Genomic DNA, 20824 nt, shown 5'->3' on the forward strand with positions numbered 1-20824 from the left:
AATTATACGAGGTAGCTAAAGCAAGGACTATTTTCACTATAACAATATCAAAGAAATCAATACCCTCTTGCTGGTTATATCCTTTAGCCACAAGTCTGACCTTGTAACGATCAATGGTCCCATTAGGAGAGTATTCCACACGATATACCCATTTGCTACCCACTGTGTGATGTCCTTTTGGCAAAGACACAACTGTTCAAGTGTTGTTTCTTTCCATAGCATCAATTTCACTGTCCATAGCATCTCTCCATTCCTTGAATTTGACTGCCTAGGTTCATAGACTGTGGCCACATTCAACATATATGCTTTGTGGGCTTATGAGTAAATATCATAGGAAAGATATTTTCCAAAAAAAAAAATGGAGATGTGGAGTGAGTAAGAGTGTTGGTTATAATGTTGCAATGGAAGTCTTTCAAATAAAAAGGTGACTTGTGTTGCCTTTATTATCGTCTTGGAGCTGGTTCAGTAGGAGAAGCGACTGCTGTTACATCAGGTACTGAAGTAGCAACCTCTGGTTCTATCAACTGATCATTATGCATATAATCATGTATAGCAGTAGACATACTGTCACTAGGATTCAGTGAATTTATATTCAAGTTAGTGGTACTTGTAGCTTTTAGAGGTATATCCATAAGAATTGGAGAAGGAAGTACAAACTGATCTAAGAAATTAGTAGATATGTTAGAAGGATTGGCAATGATGTTGTGGAAAGGAAATAAATCTTCAAAGAAGAGGACATCTCGAGAGATAAAGAAACTCTTCATAACAATGTCATATAATTTGTATCCTTTTACACCAGGTGGATATCCCATAAAGACACATGGATGAGCTCTTGGATCAAATTTAGATCTCTTAACTGATAAGGTTGAAGCATATGTCAAGCAACCAAAGACTGTTAACAAAGAGTAGTCAACATCTTTTCTATTTAAGATAGAAAAAGGAGTTTTTGTGAGATAATAATGGCATGAGGATTTTGTTTATCAAGTGGGCTACAGTGAGAACACATTCTCCCCAAAAAATAATGGGAACTTTGGCTTGAAACATCAAGGCTCGTGCTACATTCAAGAGATGTTTATGCTTCTTTTCAACAACAAGAATTTTGTTGAGGTGTGTAAGGACAAGAAAATTGATGGATTGTTCTAGTTGTGGCAAAAAAATCCTTAAAGTTGAGTTTAGGTGCATTGTCGAATCGAAAGACTTTAATGGTTTTAGAGAACTATGTTTCAACAAGTTTAAAGAAACGGGGGATAATATGCAAGACATCATTCTTATGTTTCAAAAGGTAAACCCATGTATAACGAGATTTATCATCAACTAAGGTGACAAAGTAAGAAAAACCAACATATGTGGGATTGTGAAAAGGTCCCCAGATGTCACAATGAATAAGATCAAAAGTTTCATCAGCAACTTTATTCAATACAGGAAATGAAAGTCTACGTTGTTTTGCCAATGGACAAACATGACAATGATCATGATTTGATATAAAATTAGAGAATGACAAGATATTTGACAACTCTTCCATTCTGACAGTTGAAGGGTATCCCAAACGTTGATGCCATATAGAGGTAGATGCTTTACAAGACATAACATGTTGCATTTTACCTTTATTCCTGTTAGTGAGTGTTGCTAACAAGTAAAGACCATCAATGAGATTAGCCTTCCCAATCATTTTCAAGCTTAACTTGTCTTGAATTGAACAATGATCTTTAGAAAAATGAATGGAATAACGTTGATCTTTAAGTAAGGCACTGACAGACAACAGATTATATGCAAATTCTGGGACAAAGAGGACATCATGAAGCAAAAAATTCTTCTGTAAAATGATATCACTAATGAATTCAACCATGAATCTAGTTTAGTTAGGCAAGACAACTGATAGTTATGAACAACTCTCATATTTGCAAATAGAGATCGATTATTGGATATGTGACTTGAAGCTCTTGAATCTAAAACCCAAAGAACACTATCACTATTTATAGGTGTAAATGGAGAATGGCATGTACCTGCTACATGTGTGGTTTCAATTTTGATGATACCTTCATTCTGTGAAAAGGAGAGATGAGACTGCAGCATAGTCATCAGCTATGAATACAGATCATTAGTGAGGTTTGCAAAGAATGTTGACTGATTGGATCGCCCTGCAATACTAGTTTTCTCTGATGCTGTTACATTGGGAGAAGATGGGCTGGAGATAACATTTTTCTGATGAATAGAAGAATTGTATAATCTGTGACCTAATGGATATCCGTGAAGTTTGTAACATTTATCCACAATGTGTCCCTTTATTCCAAAGTTGGAATATATGGGACGATGTCCATCTTTCCTATTAGACTTATCAGGTTCACTCTTTTTGTTTCCATCAGTATTTGCCATTAGGGTGATAGATTCAGTTGATGAAGAATTCTGACCAATGGATCTCTATCTTTCTTCTTGAATTATCAGCGAAAAAACTTTGTTGATAGCCGGCAAAGGATCAATTAAGAGAATTTGAGCTCGAATTTGATTGTATGATTCATTCAATCCCATAAGAAAGATCATGACAAATTCAGCATTACGGAATTCGATCATTTTCTTCAAACCTCCATAATGGCATTCACAAACAGGGCGATATTCAACAAGATTTTGCCATATTGTAGCGATTTTAGCATAATATGTTTCAACAGAGGAATTACCTTGTATCGTTGTCACAAGATCTTTCCTCAACTGATAGACATAAGAGCCATTGGACTGAAAATATCTTTCCTTCAATTCATCCCAGGTTTCTTTCACATTTCTAGTTTATACGAGACTTGCAGCAATTTTTTTGGATACCGAATTAATGATCCAAGACATAATGTCATCATTGTTACACTGCCAGACAGACATCAAACTTCCTTTCATCGGTGGTTTCTGAATTGTTCCAATGATAAACCTTAATTTGTTCTTACTAGAAAGTGCCAGACGCATTGCTTTACTCCATGATGAGTAGTTGCTTGATCCAGCAAGTGGTTGAGATACAAGATTAGTAGTGGAACAATTGAATGATGTAGGAGATATGGATTCAATTGCACTTCCATATTAGTATTCATGAGAGGTGGAATCCTCAAATTCACAGGTGTTAAATCTTCTCCTGTGGACATGGCGAGGATAAGTTCTCAAATAGGGATGATCTGAAAGTGTGTCAAAAGGTGATCAATCGAAGAGTGATTCAATGTGAAAAAAATTCACTTGATGCCATATTATCACATTGAATAAAATAAGAAGACAATTCTCTTCATTGATAGATCAATAAAATAAATACAATGAACTTTGTTCTTTATATACAGAGTAAGCAGAATATAGAGTGATGGAAGAGAAAAGAAAATGGGCTTAACAAATCGGAGCCCAACAAACTAATAGACTATAAAATGGAAAAACTAGCATAATTTTGTTTTTATTTCTTAATATATCTTATAGAAATAAGACTAAAATTAAAATATACAATATATAGTGTATAACAACCTTAAATTTGTACTAGTTCTAAATACATTTAGAATAAACCTTATATATATTTGAGATAAACTTCGTATATATACATAAGAAATTAAACATAAATTAGATGAATGTTTGTAACAATAATTTTGCATTAAATACGACCATCGAAATTAGGGATTCTGAATTTTAAGTTAAAATCCAAAATAGGTAAGAAAGGAAATTTGGGAAAATTTTGTGACTAATTGAAACAATATCATTCAGAAGCAAAAACTCATAAAATCAAGGGATTAGTATTGACAAATCTTGCGCAATATAAACGAAATTTAATAAATATTAAATTCGATTTGAATTTTATAAATATTTTAATTATAAAATAATACAAATATTTTTGTAAAATTGAAAGATATATACCATATTTGTTAATGAATAAAATAAAAGAAATCATTAAGTGAAGATATATAATCAACGATGGCATATAATGAAATTTATTTTTTTAAAAAGAAATATATCTCCAAATAATTTTTACTAAGAACATTTTGAATGATTATTAACATTTTAATTAAAAAAACAATATTAAAATTTAATAGGAGAGAACGTGGTTAATATTGTCCCCCAAAAGATATAAGGTTTTTATATAATATGTTCAGCATATAAACAAATTGACTCTGTGGCCCAATGGATAAGGCGCTGGTCTACGGAACCAGAGATTCTGGGTTCGATCCCCAGCAGAGTCGAAATTTATTTATTATATACATTTTTTGCCCCCTATTAATACCCATCTCATTAAAAATATATATATATATTTCATGTAATTTCATCAATTATTAGTCTTAAAAGTGTCACTCATTGTAGTTATCTTAAAAGTTTTATATAGCATAGACAGATACGGATAGATTCGTTAATTTTTAAAAAACTAAGATATAGGTATGTTTAAGGATACATCATGTTTTTATATATATATTTCTAAAAAACGATGATATTAATACATTGAAGATACATTTTCTTTTTCTTAAAAAATCTAAGATATAGATAAATTTAGCATACAATTTAATATCAGTAACACAAAATATAATACAAACACTGAAATACAATAAAAAAAAAAAAAAAAACAACATTTAAGATGTTGAAGTACAATGGTTAATAAAATGAATTAGAAATTGACTCATATTACAAAGAAGAAGAAGATTAGAGGGAAAAGTATGAAGATAAACGAAGAACTTATTCATTGAATTATTGAAGATATCCAAATGGTTTATATTTTAGTGGATTTTGTGGGGACTCAAATGTGAAGATAAAGATTAGATGATTCAAAGGTTTGGTCTTTTATTTATTTTTTTCCTTTTAGTTTTGGACTCGAATAGTGAGCTTTTTAAATAGGTTGCCTAGTTTTAGATTGGAAAAGATTAGATGAGTTGCCTGTCTTTTTTCTTTAAAAAAGCTACGCGTAGAAATAGATACGTCATATCGCGTATCAGATACGTATCTGGGAAGTATCTTAAAGTATAGTATCTGATACATGTCTGATACAGATTTTTTGCTTCGCATGAAGTATCTGTGCTTCATAGTTTATATTACATCATTGCTTTCAAATTAATTTTATTTTAACAAATTGACTCAGTGGTCTAATGGATAAGGCGCTAGTCTACAGAACCAGAGATTTTGGGTTCTGTTATTGATATATTTTGTTATATTTACAATTTTTTAAAAATGTTGTTATACATTAATTATTAGTCTTAAAAGTGTTACTTATTGTAATTATCCTAAAAGTTTTATATTAGATAATTACTTTCAAATTAATTTTAGTATTAACAATTTGACTTTGTGGCCCAATGGATAAGGCGCTGGTCTACGGAACCAGAGATTCTGGGGTCTATCCCCAGCAGAGTCGAATTTTATTTATTATATACATTTTTTTGCCCCCTATTAATACCCATCTCATTAATATATATATTTCATGTAATTTCATCATTTTTTTTTTGTAACAATAATTTTATCTAATTAAAAGAAGTTGATTCAACTCTCAAAATCTATTGTGATAGATTTTTATTAGCAATAAGTCTATCAACGACAGAGTCTGTTATTGATAGATTTTGTTATATTTACAATTCTTTAAAAATATTGTTATACACGTAATTATTAATCTTAAAAGTGTTATTTATTGCAATTATCTTAAAAATTTTATATTACATCATTGCTTTCAAATTTATTTTAGATAGGATCTCAAGGAAATTGTTTTCTTTGATGCACCTTTCTGTTGCGTCCTTTTATTAGGTGGAGAATATCTTATCATAAATTTGTAATTTTAAAAGCTTAAGGACCAAATAAATACAACCTCAAACTTCAAGGACCAAATTCATAGTTTTACATTCTAGCAGCAATTTAGTTACTGATATTAATGGATAATATTTTAGTCATAGTAGTTTAAAATTTGTAAGAATTTGATCCACATAGTGAAAAAATTATTTTAAAATTAAGTATCAACGTATTATTGTTATTATCAAATACCACTTTTCATAGAGAAAAAAAATGAAATAATACAAATGATTTTAAAAAAGAAAAACTCCAATCAAGTAGAATAAGGCGTAACGAAAATTTATAAAAGAAATTCGTCACTTATGCCTAAAGGACTCTCGTGCTAAGGATGGTGAAAATCCCATAAAAAGTTTTTTTTTTTTTTTTTCCGAAAGGTTATCCATGGAAGAGCCATTACTTTGGAGAGACTCTCAAAGAAATTGCTTTCTTTTGTGGATCCTTTTGTTGCATCCTTTTGTCGGAAGGCGTAAGAAGATATGGATCATTTATTATGGAGTCGTGACTATGCTCAATTGGTCTACAATTACTTCTTTGATGTGTTTGGCCTTCAGCTTGTTTGACACATTACTTTTAGTGATATGATCGAGAATTTCTCTTTCATCTGTCATTAGTACGGGAAATATAGTTTTCTTTTTTAATAACAAACAGAGGTGTGCACTTTATTTTTTAGCCTCCACTTTATTTTTGGGTTTATGGAAGATAGAAACAATAGGTTGTTTAGAGGATTGAAAATGTGTCTTTTGATATTTGGTCTCTTGTGAGGTGCAAATGCCAAATCCCTTTTGTATTTACTCTCAAAGTCTCATTTTATTTGATTGGAGCTCCTTTTTTAGGGTTGTTCCCTTTTGTGTGCTTTATTATTTTTTTTTTATGCCATTTGTATTCTTTTATTTATTTTTTTTCTCTATTGGAAGTTGATCTTTAACAATAAAATAAAATAAGTTGATACTTAAGTTTGAACTAAATTTTCACTGTAGGGGTGAATTCTTACAAATATTAAACTATAATGACTAGAGAGTTATCTAAAATCTAAAATTACAAATTTAATCTTTAAATTTTTAAGATTGGGTTTATTTGACTCTTAAAATTTTAAAATTGTGATTTTAGTCCTTTAAATTTTAAAAGTTTTAAAAATTTTAAATTTTCTAGGAACAAAATTAAAAGTTTAGAGTTTTGATAAAATTTAAATTTAAATTTAATATATCAAGTAATTTTTTAAAAAAATCGAAATTGTAAACATATGAGACACACTATTTAAAGTTTAGGGCTATTTTTAAATATAGAAAAATGAGCCAAAATATTTTCAAATATAGCAAAATTTTACTGTCTATCAGTAATAGACACTGATAGATTATTATCATCTATCATTAATAAACACTTATAGATTGTGACATTTTGCTATATTTTAAAATATTTTTAGTAGTTTGACATTTATAAAAAATTTCCTAAAATTTAAAGACCAAAGTTTAATGACTAAATTTGTAATTTAACCCATTTTACAAAAACTAAGGCCTCGTTTGTTAACCATTTCGTATTTTGTTTTGGGTTTTTGAAAATTAAGTCTATTTTCTCTACATTTCTTATAATGATTTACATATTTCTTAAGTATAGTAGTTGAATTCTTAACCAAATTCCAAAAACAAAAAACAACTTTTTTTTTACTTCTCAAAATTTGGTTTGATTTCTTAAACTTGAAAAGTAGATAACAAAAAAAATAATAAATTTTAAGATAAAAGTAGTGTCTATGGTTAATTTTCAAAAATAAAAACAAAAAATAAAAATATGACTAGACAAGGTCTAAATATTTACTATCCAAGTTAATTATCATTAGATAAAATAGATAAAATGAGCGAGCACTGTCGCTGGTCTATGGAACCAGAGATCCTGGGTTCAATATAGGGTTGGCAAGGGGGCCGAGCCGGGGCAGGGGAATCCCCAGTCCCCGGCCCCATGGGGGAAATTCTCTCCATCCCCGTCGAGGAAACGGGGTCCCCACGGGATTCCCTTACTAATTCCCCGCAGGAAATCCCCTACTAGTTCTCCGGGCTCCAAACCAACACTTACATTATAAACATATCTATAAATAAATTATTTTATATATTATAAATATATATTTATAAATATATAAATATATCAAATTGATGTCAGGGTCGGGTGGGGATACCGTCTCCGGACAGGGCCCAGAAATTTTTTCTGGTTTGACCCCATCCCTAATCAAACCGGGGATTCTCCACGGTCCTCGCAGGAAATTTTACCAACCCTAGTTCAATCCCCCGTAGTCGAGTATTTTATTTATTTTTATTTTCTTTAAAAAATCCCTTTCTCTAAAATGGCCGAAAATTCAAACGACGTCGTTCGTACATATATTATTCCCGTCTCTCAACGTGGCCGTGGCACAATACGAAGAATCTCAGATATGCCAATTTCATTTTCTCGACTGGGAAATTCCATCCCCTTCTCCGGCCTGTTCAGGTAATTCTCTCAAATCTAGTTTCTACAGATTCTTACCATCGTTATTTGCTGAGACGCCATTGGGAATCTTAGTGTTTTCTACAGTTTTATGTATATCTGTTTGTAATTTCGATTTTGGTAGCTTTTTCTTTTTTCGAGTGTTGATGCCTTTGTTGTGATTGAAAAATCGTTGATACATTGCTTTTGCTGCATTGATATGATTTATCTATACAAGGGTGTGTGTGTTTTCTAATGTGAAATTATGATTTAATTGGTGTTTAGTTTTTGTGAAATATCGTATGTGCTCGTGTTTCTTCTCTCAATTGAGCTGAAGGATTCGAGTCCCCAACACTTCGTAGCTACATGCGCTAATTAGTGGTCTCACTCAGTGTTTAGTGGATATGTTCCTGGTTACCCGAATAAGCTGGTAGAGGGGTTTCTCTCTTTTGTTTGAACATTGTCTTCCAAGGTGTGAAGTGAGAGAAAATATTGGGAGAGGAGAGGAATTGTAATTGATTTAAAGTAGCCTATTGAAAATTCTTGTTTCTTAACTTACCTATATTATAAGATGATAATGGGGTATTTTAGAAGTGTTATGTATATATATTTTTTTCAGTACACAATTGGGAGTGGGAGATCCGAACCTCTATATGTCTTATGTTAGTTGAGCTAAGGTCATGTAGATGGAATTGTTATGAATATTGATCCAAGTGCAAAGTAACTTTCAACTCTTAGACTAGAAAAATGCACAGTAACCTCAACTTTACAGCTTACCCAATTGTTTCTACGCAAAGTTTTACAAATAAAAGCATATTATTGTGTTGTTTTAGGACAACTCCTAATGTTTTCCTTTCCTCGTATAGGCAACTGGAGCAAGAGATGGAAACTGTCATAAGGGTTTTGCAGCCTGGACCTCTGGGAATTATTGAACACAAGTTTTCTGCTGAGGAGATGCGCCAGGCACAATCTACTGTTCGGGAAGCAGTTAATAATTGGCGAAGGAATACAAGCATTGAAAAACAAAGCAAGTATTTCAAGTAACCATATCTTGGAGAGAAACTGTTTCCATAGCGATCTTCAAAGACATCTTTTGTAATTTCCTATTAGATTCTCAATAAAAATGAGGTTAAACAATGACATTGAGTAAAAAAATATGATATTGATAACACTAATGAACCTCCAGGGTATTTTACATTCGCTTGAAGAAAGTTTTATGGGTCATCCAAACAAGGTGGGAGGAAGTGTGTAGCAGCTATAGAAGGACATGTGGATCTTTTCCTTTGTAAATTTTGTTAGTAACAGAACGTAGTGATAAGACACATCCGAACAGAGTGACGAAGAGTGTGATGTGAGGGTGGGAAGTAGTTAGTCATATAATAGGGAAGCACTGGGGACTTCGATGTTCATTTTGGAGAGCACTTGAATGTATTTCTTTGTAAATTCAATATACTATCAAATTCACTTCTCTAAATCTATAAGAATTTTATAATGGCTTAGCACATGAAGGACGTCATTTGGTTTCTACTTTCTTCCACCTAACTGTTCATCCATTGCTCCCTTTCATCTTTGGCTTTCTTTTTTCTTTTCAAGTTTTTTTGTCTTATGAAAGTACTTCCCACTAATCTGGAGCTGAATGTCATCCAAGGCAATCTTGAATGATTGAAAAGAAAAATGTTTTCAATCGCGTTTGGTAGTACTTTTAGAGTATACACATTTTCTTGCTAAAGTTGGAAATCATACTCCTTTTCCTTCTCTATTTAGTTTGTTCCCTTTGAATGGTTTAGCGAAAAAAGCCTATATGACCCCTCTGAGGCAATAATTACATTGAAGAATTTAGATGCAAGGATTATGTGTTACCTCGGACAAAGAGGAGTTGTTTAGGTGATTTTAATTTTTAGTTGGATAACAATGGTATAAAGAGTCATTTTATGCTGCTTGAAGGATACAAGATGAAAGGCTGGGATCAACTTTTAGAGCTTAATACAGACTATCCAGGGAAGAAATTCGTAAGAGTGTTTCTCCCCTTGACACATCTTCTACCATTTGTTTGTAGATGATATCAGAAGTGGTTGGCGGGAGTAGTAATATTTTTCTTCACATACCGCTCGTTGACAAGATCCACAAGCTTGATATGGAGATAACTTCTACATAGGAAGTTGAGTGAATTCATTGGGAGTTAAAGATTGTTATAACTAAAAGGATTTTCCACTTGACTTGTTCAAAATTTTAAATTCCTTAAAGCAGTTTCTATGTCCAGTATGCTCATTAAATCTCTTTCAAACATCTCTTAGAAGTAAGGATAAATACCAAGCTAGGTTGTTTGCTTTTGCAAGTGTCTGTTTACTGTCAATGATTGTGACAATTTGAACTATGGAATTAAAGCTTTCATGGAAAGTTCTGAGTCATTCTTCTTAGATGATTTAAGATGTGCATGGAGATTTTATTGAATGTGCCAAGCCCGAAGAATAACTATAAATGTCCTTGAATAACTAGTAGCCTATATCAAGGTAAAGGTAAATTTTACAAGCTTTATTCATGCAAGAGTTGAACTCCTTGTTAGTATTAACTTTGAAATAACATCCCATATTGTTACTTCCTTTCCATCTAGATTTCCTACGTAAGGTGGTCATGCCCATTACATCGGTTCTTTTAGGGAGGCGACTAAGAATTTTCTGAAAAGAAATTTGATAGGAGCTTGATTTTAAGAAGGAACACAATATTGGAATTTTATTGTGATATCAATAAGGGGGTGTTTAGGCCAAGAAGTTGGGAAGTGTGGAGTTGTGAACACAACTCCTTGTTTGGCCCAAGAAGTTTGTGGGTCACACGACTAAAAAACATCGATTTTATATTTTATTAACTTCTTATACCATGGACTTCAATGGTTCAACTCCCTAGATTTCACAACTCTACTCCTTGCTTCAAACACCCACTAAAATATTATGACTTTCGAACCCTTAACTCACTGTTCTTGACACTTGTAACCATCCACTCTAAAAAAACTTCTTAGGTCAAATGGGCCATCGCTAATATTGTTATTTTGCTTGGAAATACTCTCAATACAACTTTGTTGGGAGAGATCAGAGGTCGTTTGCACGTCTGATTGGCATAGGAGAAAGTACCAGAGCACTTGAAGTTGTCAAATCTCTATGGAGTTTGAGGCACACATTGTGGACTTCTTAGGATGTAGTTGGTTCTTTAGTTGGAATTTTGATCATGTGGGTTGCATCTATTAAACCGCAGTGGCAGTGGTAGATACCTGTTTTCTGTCCCATGTTCAATTGATAGTTCCATTTTTGGTCGATAAAAGTCTATTGGCCAGCTTCAAATATGTGTAGGGAGGATTTTTCTTTTCTCATAGATTTAGAGGATCTGGAAAAAATTCTGACTGAACTTGACCAACTGTGACCTCTGGCTCTCACCAACAGGCAGATTGTCGGTTTTGAATCAGTGAAAACCAACCGGCAACCACAACTGCTGGTGAATGGGCACCAATCGACTAATGTCTGTTTCCCCTATGTTACACCTACTATTGTTCATGAGACATTTAACATCAACTTGGGCCCTGCGCTATTTTGTAGAAAATATGTTGATCCAAAATTCTTCTTTCCTTACTTTGTTGGAATCATAGCGACACTCATTTATGTTGAAGGATGGCCTAGCCATTCTTTAATGTTGAAGCTGAAATCTCTGAAAGTGAAAAAGGAGGAACAAAGAGGTCTGTCTTCAGCAATATTATCACCATTAAAGGCTATCTTCGACAAAGAATTTATGACTTGAACCACCTCGATAAGTGGATTAAATGTTGAACATGTGTAAACCAAGACTCCTCGGAAAATTTGTGATCTTAGGTACTATTTACGTCTTTAGGATACAAAGGTGTAAAAATTAGGTAAAAGATAGGGATGACTGTTATGGACTCTTTTACTAGCTCTCAAATGGAAGAAGGCCGTTCTTATTACGGAGGTATTTGTCAAGTTGTCTTGAGTGGTTGTAGTTTAGGTTCTTACATCTTCAATTCGCTAATTGTCATTCTCGTTGAGAAAACTATTCTAAGATAAATGAAATCAAGTATTTTCATTTTGAAATTCGAATTAGAGAAAGTCGAAGAGTGATAAAGAAGGTAAGCAAAAGGGTGTCGTGGGACATCATGAACATTCTTAAAATGATGTTTGTTGGTGTTAAAGCATTAAATAAATTTACCATAATCCATATGGAGCTTAAGCATTTAGGTCAATTGATAATTTAATAGTTGGAGTAGAAGATAAAAAATGAACGTAAAGTCATCTCTTGCTTAACTTGTAATTCTCTTTCTTGATTTTGAAACAAGAAAGTTTTCATGACCAATGAACCATTGTAAAATATTAAGATGTCTGTCAATAATCCATAATTTTCTTTAGAATTTCGGTTTTGAGTTGAATAGTTACTGATGAAGCAAAGAATTATCTTCTTTCTTATTTACTGTTATGGGTCCCAAAGTCACTAGTGTCAAAAATAAGAAACTAACCTTATTTTCACGATCATTTTCTATTCACTTTCATCATATCATATGCTTTATTACATGTTAGGTCTCTAAAGGTGCAGAAGATCACATATTTGGAGAAAGAAAACATGAGCCGTTTTGATTCATTATGTGTCTTGTAAATGCCATAAGGAAACCCCTCTTTATTCAACATGATCAGCATGTGTGACATGAAGAACAAAAGAGGGTAAAAAGTGCTCTCAATTCTTAACTTTGGAAGTCAAAATAGAGTCAAGAGTCCCCCAAACGGACCAACAAAAAAGAAGAAAGAAAGTAGAAAAGATAAGACATGTATTATCAGCAAATTTCTCAAGAGTTTTGTGCTGAGATTGCAGCTTTTGTTTCAAACCCATATAGCTCTGGCACTCATGAGCAATGGCATAAGCTCATTCCTGACCTGCAGGCTCATGAGCTCTCTGGCACCACCAATTAACTTCTGCCCAATGAAAATAGCAGGCACACATGGCTGGCATCCGAGTTGAATCAGGAGTGTCTCAATATGACGCCCATTGGGTATCTCATCAAGCTCATACACAGTAGGATTGGCCCCGAAGCTTGATATAAGTGTCTTTACTGTATAGCTCATTGAGCATTGGCTCCTGCTGAAGATCACTACTGGCTTCTCAGCTACCAACCCTTTCACTGCATTCATATCCATGGCTTTTGGGAATGTGGTCTTTTTGTTTAGAAGAAAATCTTGGTTTTTTCTTTGTTCTGTTAATGAGTTTAAAGCTCCCATTGTTGTCTATTTATACTGAGGTGGGATTTTATGTCATGGGGTTATCTGTTCATTTTTCTGCAAGTTGGAATTTCAGAATCTCTGCCTGGTTTTCCTTTTAGCATTGTGATTGAATAACAGCAGAGAGGAATATAACTTTCAGGAAGATGTGTAAGCAGATTTCCAAAATACCCTTCATGGTATTTGATATTTGATAATGACAAGGTGCAGTCTCATGGAAAATGTAGACACAGTTAATGCACAAATTCAAAGTTAGATGTACAACTCTGAAAGAATGAATCAGAGCTTGGTGAAATTTTGGAGTCATTTCTTCTGCTTTTTTAGCCATTCAGAATATTGGAATTTACCATTTGTTTTTATTTGGCATTTATTGTTCATATTTCATAAAATTTGAACTTGTGGTACCAGGCATGACATATTGTGTACTTTTATTCTCTATTTTCCTTGTCATTTTCACATTGCTGAACTTGTCTTGGCCTAACTTATTTTGGAGCATCTGCATAGTTGGAGATAAGAGCTTGAGGCTTATCCAATCTTGTAGAAGTCATGGATTTTCCTTTTTCCTGAGCAAGATTTGGCAGCCATTTGTGAACAAAACAATTCAGGGAAAGGCTGGAAAAGGCAAGATCTTGGAAAATAAAGATGCTTTGCTAAAGGTAATCTTCCAGCAACTGAATGAAGATCTTCCTAGCAGCCGTACATGAAGGAGATGACAAATTGAAGGTCCCACCAAATTATCTTCTTGGCTCTTGCTTGTTGCATTTCCTGTGGGTAAATGCTTTTATATATATATATATTTCAAACAGGTAAATACTTCGATATTATATTCTCAAGCAGTAAAATACACGTCCTACGAATATAATCAGTGATCGAATTTGAAAGAATTTAACAAAAATGTCAGGTAAAATGATATATATATATATATATATATATATTCTCTTTCTATTTTGAGTATAATAATATAGAGTGAAAAATTGAACCTCCAACCAAATCGAAAATTTAGAGTTTGTCAATTACTGGTGAGCACTTGATGATTTAGCATGACAATTGATAGACTTAAAATTGGTGGATGCTTTTTTCTTTATTTTTTATTGGCTACATGTTTGTAAGGATCCCTTCCTCACTACGTTAATATTCAAACAGAAAACGGTTTCCTGAATCCAAAACAATTTAATAATACCAGCACAAAACCATTAGTACAATAGTTTCAATGGCTCTCCTACCCAAGAGAGGTTTTCCCCTTTTCCAAAACTACACTGTTCAATAGTAAAAGACAAGATAACCAACCCTAATCCAAATAAAACATTTAAATACCCCATTCCCCCAATTCCCCTACAACACTTACGAACAGTGGTCCCCACTCCCTAACTGCTAGTAGCTACAATTCCTTTTTTACCCCTCCTTTCGTACACGCGCTTGATAGAAGGCCTAGCAATACTCCCCCTAAAGGAGAGTCACCTTGTCCCCAAGGTGGAATTCAGGTAATTGGGCAGTGAAAGCGACATACGATTCCCAGGTAGCTTCGTGCACCAGTTGATCCTTCCAGGTGACTAAGAATTCCCATTCCCGTTCAACATCATTCCATCACATTTGGTCGATCGTAGTCGGTTCCAACACCCATTCCATCTGGTCATTTAGCATTGATACGTCTGATTGTACCACGTGGTGACTGCCCACACCTTTCTTCATCTGGGACACATGGAACACCGGGTGAATCTTGGTTGTCTCCGGCAAGTCAAGGAGGTAAGCAACCGCGCCGACCTGTCTCCTAATGCGAAAAGGTCCAAAATACCTCGGAGATAACTTCTCACAACGCCGCTTAGCAAGTGATCGTTGTCGGTAGGGACAAAGATACCCAGTCCCCAGGTTTGAATTCAACTTCTCTCCGATGGCAGTCTACAAATTTCTTCATCTGCTCATGCGCACGGGTGAGGTGGTCCTTCAATATCGCCAAGGTCTCGTCTGTGTCCTACTGTTTCTCCACCGAATCATTCGCGGTAACTTTCGCCTGTCCATAAGAAATGATTGGTGGGGTGGGGGATTCCATAAACTATTTCATATGGAGTGGTTTTGATTGAGGTGTGATAAGATGAATTGTACCACAGCTCTGTCCAAGGCTGCTTGTCACTCCATCTCTTTGGCTTCTCTTGGAAAAAACAACTTTGGTACATCTCAACACATTTATTTACAGCCTCCGTCTGACCGTCGGTTTGGGGGTGGTATGTCGTGCTCTGTTTTAGTTGAGTGCCCTGTGCGCGAAATAATTACCTCTAGAAATGACTGAGAAAGACCTGATCCCGATCCGATCCGATGGAACATGGGAACCCATGGTGGTGCACCGCCTCCTTAATAAATATCGAGGCCACTGTTCTGGTCGAATAGGAATGGCTCAGGGCGGTGAAATGCACGTACTTACTAAGTCGATCCACCACTACTAGGAGCACCTCAAATCCCATTGAATGGGGTAGACCCTCCACAAAGTCCATCGAGATATCCTTCCACACCTGGTTCGGAATTGCCAAGGGTTGTAACAGCCCAGCCAGAGACAACGCTTGGATTTTGTTTCGTTGGCAGACTTCACATCGTGTTACTGTTTTACATCTGATCACATACCTTCCCAGAACAATTCAATAGCTATCCTTTTGTACGTCCTTAAATACCTCGAGTGCCCACCTACCATTGAATTATGGAACATATGAAGGATGGTAGGTATCAGTTCTGAGGAACGGACAAGGACCAACCGTTCTTTATAAAACAGTCTTCCACGATGCACGGTGTAATTGGTAACTGCCTCATCACCTTGTGTCACTTTGGCAAAAATTTCCCTGAGTTTCACGTCCTCTTGTATTTCTCTGTCGACCACCCCCAAGTTAATCAAAGAAGAAACGGTTATCACGTTCAACTGGGCATCGTTGGGAATCCTCAAGAGGGCATCAGTTGCCTTGTTCTCTGGTCAGCCCTATAAATGATCTCGAAATCATGCCCCATCAACTTGGTCACCCACTTCTGGACTCCCAGTGGAATGTCCCTTCATTCTAAGATATATCTCAACGCCTTCTAATCTGTCTATACCGTGAAATGGTGACCCAACAAGTAGTGGCGCCATTTCTCCACAGCCAACACAATTTTCATCAATTCCCTTTCATACACCAATTTCTCTCGCCCTAATGCTGTAAGTATCTGACTGAAATACACGATGGGCTGCCATTCTGTGACAACACCGCTTTGAGCCCCATCCCAGAGGCATCCGTTTCAATATCAAAGGGAAGATTAAAGTCTGGTAGAGTTAAAATCGGAAGCGTCGTCATGGCCTTCTTTAAGGCCTCGAAAGCCCTTGTAGCTTCTTCCGTCCAGTCAAATCCATGATTTTTTGTCAATCTTGTTAATGGGCCTGCTATTGACCCATAATTAGCCACGAACCTGCGGTAATACCGCGTGAGGCCTAGAAAACCCCTAAATTCCTTGATGTATCTTGGTAGGGGCCACTCCGCCATGGCCTTGATTTTCCTTTCATCTACCTCGACCTCGTTCGCGAACACTCAGTGTCCCAAGTATTCAGTCCGAGTCTTGGCAAATTGGCATTTACTCTGATTTGCGAACAGACTGTGCTCACGAAAGAGCTAGACTACTGCCGTCAAGTGTTCCAGATGGGAGACCATGTCCCTACTATATACTAAAATATCATAAAAAAAACACCATAATAAATTTTCGAAGATAGGGGCGGAAAAACTTATTCATGAGAGCTTGAGACGTTGCTGGTGCATTGGTCAGTCCGAAAGGCATGACCAGAAACTCGGAGTGGCCCTCTAGGTTCAAAAAGTAGTATTGGGTATATCTCCTTCCTGCACTCGTATCTGATGATAACTTGATTTTAGGTCGAGCTTGGAGAAAACGTGTGCCCCATTTAACTCATCCAACAACTCATCGATCATCGAGATGGGAAATTTGTTGGGTACCGTCACTCTATTCAGTGCTCGATAGTCAAAACAAAACTGCCAACTTTTGTCCTTTTTCTTGACTAGGATAACCGGCCTGGCAAAAGGACTTATGCTTGGTCGGATAATGCCGGCCTCCATCATCTCCCTCACCAACCTTTTGATCTCGTTCTTCTACGCATGTGGGTAACGGTACGGCCTTACGCTAATCGGGTCAGTTCCCAACTTCAATTGAATCGGGTGATCAACTTAATGGGCCAGGGGTCGCCTTTCAGGCATGTGGAACACATCTTTGTATTCTTGCTAAAGTTGCTCCAATTCTGGATGAAGTTCCTCAATGGTGTCACTCATCAGCAACTCACTGTCCTCACGTGGCACCCCCATCGCTCGAAAATCGATCAGAAACCCTTGATCCTCTGGCTGCCACGACTTAACTATCTTCTTCAAAGAGACTTCCATCCTCGTTAACGTTGGGTCCCCTTTTAATACCACCTTTGACTCCCCCACCTTGAAGGTCATCGTCATTTCCTTCCAGTCAACGGTCATCTAGCCTTGTTTTCGTTGCCACTGCATGCCAAGCACCATGTCTAAGTTACCCAGCTTCATCGGAAGAAAATCTTCCACAAATGTTACATCTCATGATGATGTCGTAGCTGGTCATCTCCATCATGGGTAAGAACAAACTTTCCACCATGCGTTGCCCTATGAAGTTATGCGTCGCTCCACAGTCCACCATGATGGTGATTTCTTGCTCCCCGATCTTCCTCTTGAGCTTAAAAGTGCCCGAAGTACTTAAGCCCACCACCGAGTTTAACGACAATTCAACCATCGGGCTTACCTCCAATATGCGATCTTCCACCTGCATGTCCTCCATTTCTAGATCTTCGACGTCATCCGCTACTACATAGAGGCACAGTTCTTTGTTTTTGCAACAATGCCCCTTACTGAACGACTCGTCACAACGATAACACAACCATTTCTTCCTTCTCGCTTGCAACTCTGAATCCGTCTACTTCTGAAAAGGGATTTCGGGTCTATTTGTTCATGTATTGGAGCTTAGATTTGGTACTTTCTCTGCCCATATGATAGTCCGAGTAGTACTCCCCTCCGGGCTTTTTACTGTTGTCTTTTGGACCGGTTTTCCATCCTTACCATATGGGCCTTGGGTCGTACGACCCACGTCAATGCTATCCTCAGCGAGCTGGGCCACGTCCATCATTTCTTCCAAACCCACCGCTCTCATTATGAACACCTTCGTCTGTATCACCGAATCCAGTACGTTCGTAAAGGTGTTGATCTAAACATCCTTCGCCAAGTCTGGTAACGGCACAGACAACTCCTCGAACCGTTGCAAATACTCTGTGACTATTCTTTCTTGTTTGATGGCCAGAAATCGAGCGCACGATGTCCCTCGTTCCCCTGATCGGAAACGAACGTAAATGCCATCTTTAAGCTCATTCCACGATTTAAATTTCTTGCGATTCTTCGCCCATTGGTACTTGTTCAGTGCCTTCCCTTCCATACTCACGACGGCGATCTTTAGCTTCTCCTTCTCGGTCAGAAAATGCAATTGGAAGCAATGCTCAGCTCTAAAAAACCACCCATCCGGGTCCTCTCCATCTCAAGTTTTTTTAACTTAATCTGTTCCTACCCTTCACCGTTCTCTTTTCTTTGGGATGATTCCTCTTCGTCGCCTTCTCCGACCACTTCCTGCTCCTTATCCGACCTTATTTTCCATTTTTTCGTAGTGGTACCGGTCACCTCTGACGTTCCCTGTTGGTTATAGAGATTCCCATACATCTCCGTCAACATGACTTAGATCTTTTCCATTGATTTCTCCAATGTCGGCAGCTCTGCAACTTCTATTTGATGATTTCGATATCATTTTTCGTCGCACTCAATCGTTCTTCCATTTTTTTCTACGTCATCTTCTTCCACTTCCCCAGGTTTTCCAACCTTGTTCTGATACCACTTGTAAGGATCCCTTCCTACTATGTTAATATTCAAACAGAAAACGGTTTCTTGAATCCAAAACAATTTAATAATACCAGTACAAAACCACTAGTACAATAGTTTGAACGACTCTCCTAGCCAAGAGAGGTCTTCCCCTCTTCCAAAACTACAGTGTTCAATAGTGAAAGACAAGATAACCAACCCTAATCCAAACAAAACATTTAAATACCACATTCCCCCACTACAGTGTTCAATAGTGAAAGACAAGATAACCAACCCTAATCCAAACAAAACATTTAAATACCACATTCCCCCAATTCCCTTATAACACGTACGAACAGTGGTTCCCACTCCCTAACTACCAGTAGCTGCAATTCCTCTTTTGCCCCTCCTCTCGTACACACGCTTTATAGGAGGCCTAACAATGTTTAATTTAATGAATCAAAATTTAATATTTTTCTTTTTGAAATTTATATTCATTAAAACCGATAGTATAACCCAACAATCAAATATCAATCCCTTTCGAAGATGGGATAAAATAGAGGAAGGAAATAACTTTCTTAAAAAAGATGAAGCCTTATGACCTAGATGAAGAAGTCAAAGCTTCTAGATTATGAGTAGTTTATCATCCTATCTAAAAGTTTTACAAAAACGAGAAACATTTCTAGGAGTAAGAAAGATAGCCTCCTCAACAACAAAAAAAAAAAAAAAAAAAAAAAAAAAAAAAAAAAAAAAAACTAACATAAGTCAGAAATCTTAGGAATCAAAAGCTTGATGATTTCGATTGAATTTGATTTTACCTCCATCAAGGGCTCTACATATCTCAAAAAACTAGGATGTGTTTTAAACTATCAACAATGGCTTTAGCTTATAAGATTTTGACTGGTCAACTGGTAGATATATTGGGATGCACCCATCCATAATAGGGTGACTAGTCCAATCACGAATAATCCACCTGATCCCCCCATTCTGAGCGTTCTCCGACCATGCGACATCAACATTCATCTTCTAGCAACCCTCGCTTGGTGGCTTCCAATAACTAACAGGCGGATTGACGCTCAAACTAATCTTAGGAGGGATGGTTTCCTTCTTCAAAGAAAGAATCTCTAAAGCTTTGAGTTATTTGAAAGGATGTTAAGTAACCTAATAGTTATGATGCATTGCATTGACCTTTAATATCTTTAATACTAGCAAATTGATTATTGTGAATAAATAGAATGTAGGTTAAATTACAAGTTTAGTTCTTAAGGGCTCGTTTAATAACGTTTTCATTTTTTGTTTTCTATGTATAATTTCTTAAGGGCTCGTTTAATAAAGTTTTCCTTTTTTGTTTCCTATTTATAATTTTCGGTTTTTATTTGTGATTATTTTTAGGAATTAGAAAAAATAAATATTTTTTATAAATATTTTTGTTTTTTTTAATAGAAACAAAAATGTGTTTGATAATTTTTTTTTGTC

At 35.7% G+C, this 20824-nt stretch overlaps 3 protein-coding genes and 1 non-coding gene across 4 annotated transcripts; 2 read left to right on the top strand and 2 right to left on the bottom strand.

Annotated features, from left to right (window-relative positions):
• The first annotated feature begins 4114 nt into the window (after window positions 1-4114).
• On the top strand, window positions 4115-4187 carry TRNAR-ACG. The gene has a single exon. It is a non-coding gene; the product is annotated as a tRNA-Arg (tRNA).
• A 3918-nt stretch (window positions 4188-8105) lies between these two features.
• LOC120069118 lies at window positions 8106-9718 on the top strand. The gene is made up of 2 exons (XM_039020805.1): window positions 8106-8238; window positions 9081-9718. The coding sequence occupies exons 1-2, from the start codon at window positions 8183-8185 to the stop codon at window positions 9256-9258; spliced, it is 234 nt and encodes a 77-aa protein (XP_038876733.1). The 5' UTR covers window positions 8106-8182; the 3' UTR covers window positions 9259-9718.
• Window positions 9719-12714: 2996 nt separating this feature from the next.
• LOC120069131 (monothiol glutaredoxin-S1) lies at window positions 12715-13698 on the bottom strand. Its single transcript, XM_039020816.1, has one exon. The coding sequence runs from the start codon at window positions 13476-13478 to the stop codon at window positions 13083-13085; it is 396 nt and encodes a 131-aa protein (XP_038876744.1). The 5' UTR covers window positions 13479-13698; the 3' UTR covers window positions 12715-13082.
• Window positions 13699-16642: 2944 nt separating this feature from the next.
• LOC120069137 (uncharacterized mitochondrial protein AtMg00860-like) lies at window positions 16643-16972 on the bottom strand. The gene has a single exon (XM_039020820.1). It carries the CDS (start codon window positions 16970-16972, stop codon window positions 16643-16645), a length of 330 nt encoding a protein of 109 aa, XP_038876748.1.
• Window positions 16973-20824: the final 3852 nt, after the last annotated feature.

The sequence above is a fragment of the Benincasa hispida genome, unplaced genomic scaffold, assembly GCF_009727055.1.
Source record: "Benincasa hispida cultivar B227 unplaced genomic scaffold, ASM972705v1 Contig245, whole genome shotgun sequence".
Classification (NCBI taxonomy): Eukaryota; Viridiplantae; Streptophyta; class Magnoliopsida; order Cucurbitales; family Cucurbitaceae; genus Benincasa; species Benincasa hispida.